Below are 1,828 nucleotides of genomic sequence, written 5' to 3' on the forward strand. Positions count from 1 at the left end.
AGGCGCCTGGCGCACCGGCGGGAGCGGAGCCGCGGCGCGCGCTCGCCCGCCTGCCAGAGCCAGTGGTCCGGGGAGCCCCGGGGGCCCGCGCCGGGCGCCGCCGTCCTGGCCGCCATGTGCTCCCAGCTCTGGTTCCTGACGGACCGGCGCATCCGTGAGGACTACCCGCAGGTGCAGATCCTGCGCGCCCTCCGGCAGCGCTGCTCCGAGCAGGACGTGCGCTTCCGGGCGGTGCTCATGGACCAGATCGCCGTCACCGTAGTCGGCGGCCACCTCGGTGAGCGAGAAGGGCCCTGGGAGGGCGGGGGAGCGCGCCGGGGTCCCCGAGAACAGGCTGGTGGGCGCGCGCCCCCGGGCCTCCCCCTGCCAAGTCTCGTTCGGGCCCCCCAAACCAGCCACTTTCCCCCGCGAGACCTCTTGGGTTGGAGAAAGCCCCTAACCTTGAGAGCTTCCTTTGATCACCACCATCTGCCCTGAGGCCAAGATTTCAGAATAGGAGTTAATTTACTTAGGGGACTTTGTTTTAGGAGGAACTGGAATTTACCTGAAGCCGCCTGGAGGTCCGAGGAAAATCAAACTGCTAACCCCAAATTTGCAAATTCTGCTTGCATCGATACTCTGTCAGTTTAAATTTATAGAAACCCACGTTAAATTTACAAAAAATTGCCATTACGATGAGTGTTTTTAAAAGTTTTCCCGGTGCGTAAGCATCAGTAGTGCACTACCTAGAATATCATTCCCAAACTAGGAACCTACATATGGGGAGACATCGGAGAAAGACTGGAGTCACCTCTTGAGAGTGAAATGGGAGAATAGACCCTTGATGGGTTTTCTTTATACTCATCCTCTGCCCCTAAAATTGTTGAATTCTGATTCCAAAAATGCCAAGATTTCAGGTACAGACCATTCTGACCTCACTTATTTCTCCACTGCTATGTCTAAGAGACTTTTTGGGGTGAGGCATGGTTATTATCTGTGACCCTTACTTCCAAAGGTTAATTATGTCTTTAGATATTTTAAATTATTCTTAATAGAAGCACTCTCTGACTTAGGAATCCACGGTTTAGGAAATTCTCCCTGACTTGCAGCCTCTGCTGGAGATATCCAGCCACTCCTGGGGGAGGGGTCTGGGCCCAATTCAGGGTGTTTCATATTATTTCAACCATATCTGCTTTAGTAAGCTTGTAATTTGTTACTTCTCTTTGATGAGGGAAAGGTATTCCAAGTTCTGAACAGGCTACTTACAAATGAGATTTTGAGTATGACCTGTTTCTAAGTGGAATGTATCTGTTGTGGATGTTTCATCCAAAAATTTATCTAAACCCTTCATAAGTGATATAAGATTATATAGCCTATTGGAGAAATGCACTACAAACATTAGGTGTCTTACATTTAGTCTAAAACAGCATCTGTCAACCGCAAGGGTACCATCTCTATCCTTGACTTGCTAAAACTCTCAGTTAATGCAGAACTAAATTCCTGAACAGGGAATCTGCAGACTTGGATTCTTATTACAGCTTGGCTGCTAACAAGTATCTTGGCTTTGCCTTGGCCAAGTCACTTTGTGTCTTTGAGTCTCAGGTTTCTCGTTTATAAAACCAAGGGCTAATGTTCCTCCATCTCTAAAATTCTGTGTTTCAGTACCATACTTAAATGGGATAATGTTATGTTTTACAGATCTAGATCTAGATCTAGCGTAGACATCTTTCCAGCCCCAGGGTCAGTTTGTTTGCTCTTCATTTTATTTACTTTTTTTACAGCTTACAAAGATGACTTTTTTGAGATATACTAAGCAAAATTTCACATTATATTCCTGTTGGAGACCCAT

At 47.5% G+C, this 1,828-nt stretch overlaps 1 protein-coding gene across 1 annotated transcript in view; it reads left to right on the plus strand.

Annotated features, from left to right (window-relative positions):
- Nucleotides 1-6: 6 nt before the first annotated feature.
- Nucleotides 7-1,828, plus strand: part of RIMKLA (ribosomal modification protein rimK like family member A) — a 27,349-nt gene continuing 25,527 nt past the window's right edge. The window contains exon 1 of the mRNA XM_006903994.3: nucleotides 7-277. Within this exon, the coding sequence (XP_006904056.1) occupies nucleotides 115-277 (163 nt within the window). The 5' untranslated portion in view covers nucleotides 7-114. The remainder of the gene's footprint in view (nucleotides 278-1,828) is intronic.

Source organism: Pteropus alecto, unplaced genomic scaffold (assembly GCF_000325575.1).
Source record: "Pteropus alecto unplaced genomic scaffold, ASM32557v1 scaffold170, whole genome shotgun sequence".
Taxonomy (NCBI): domain Eukaryota; kingdom Metazoa; phylum Chordata; class Mammalia; order Chiroptera; family Pteropodidae; genus Pteropus; species Pteropus alecto.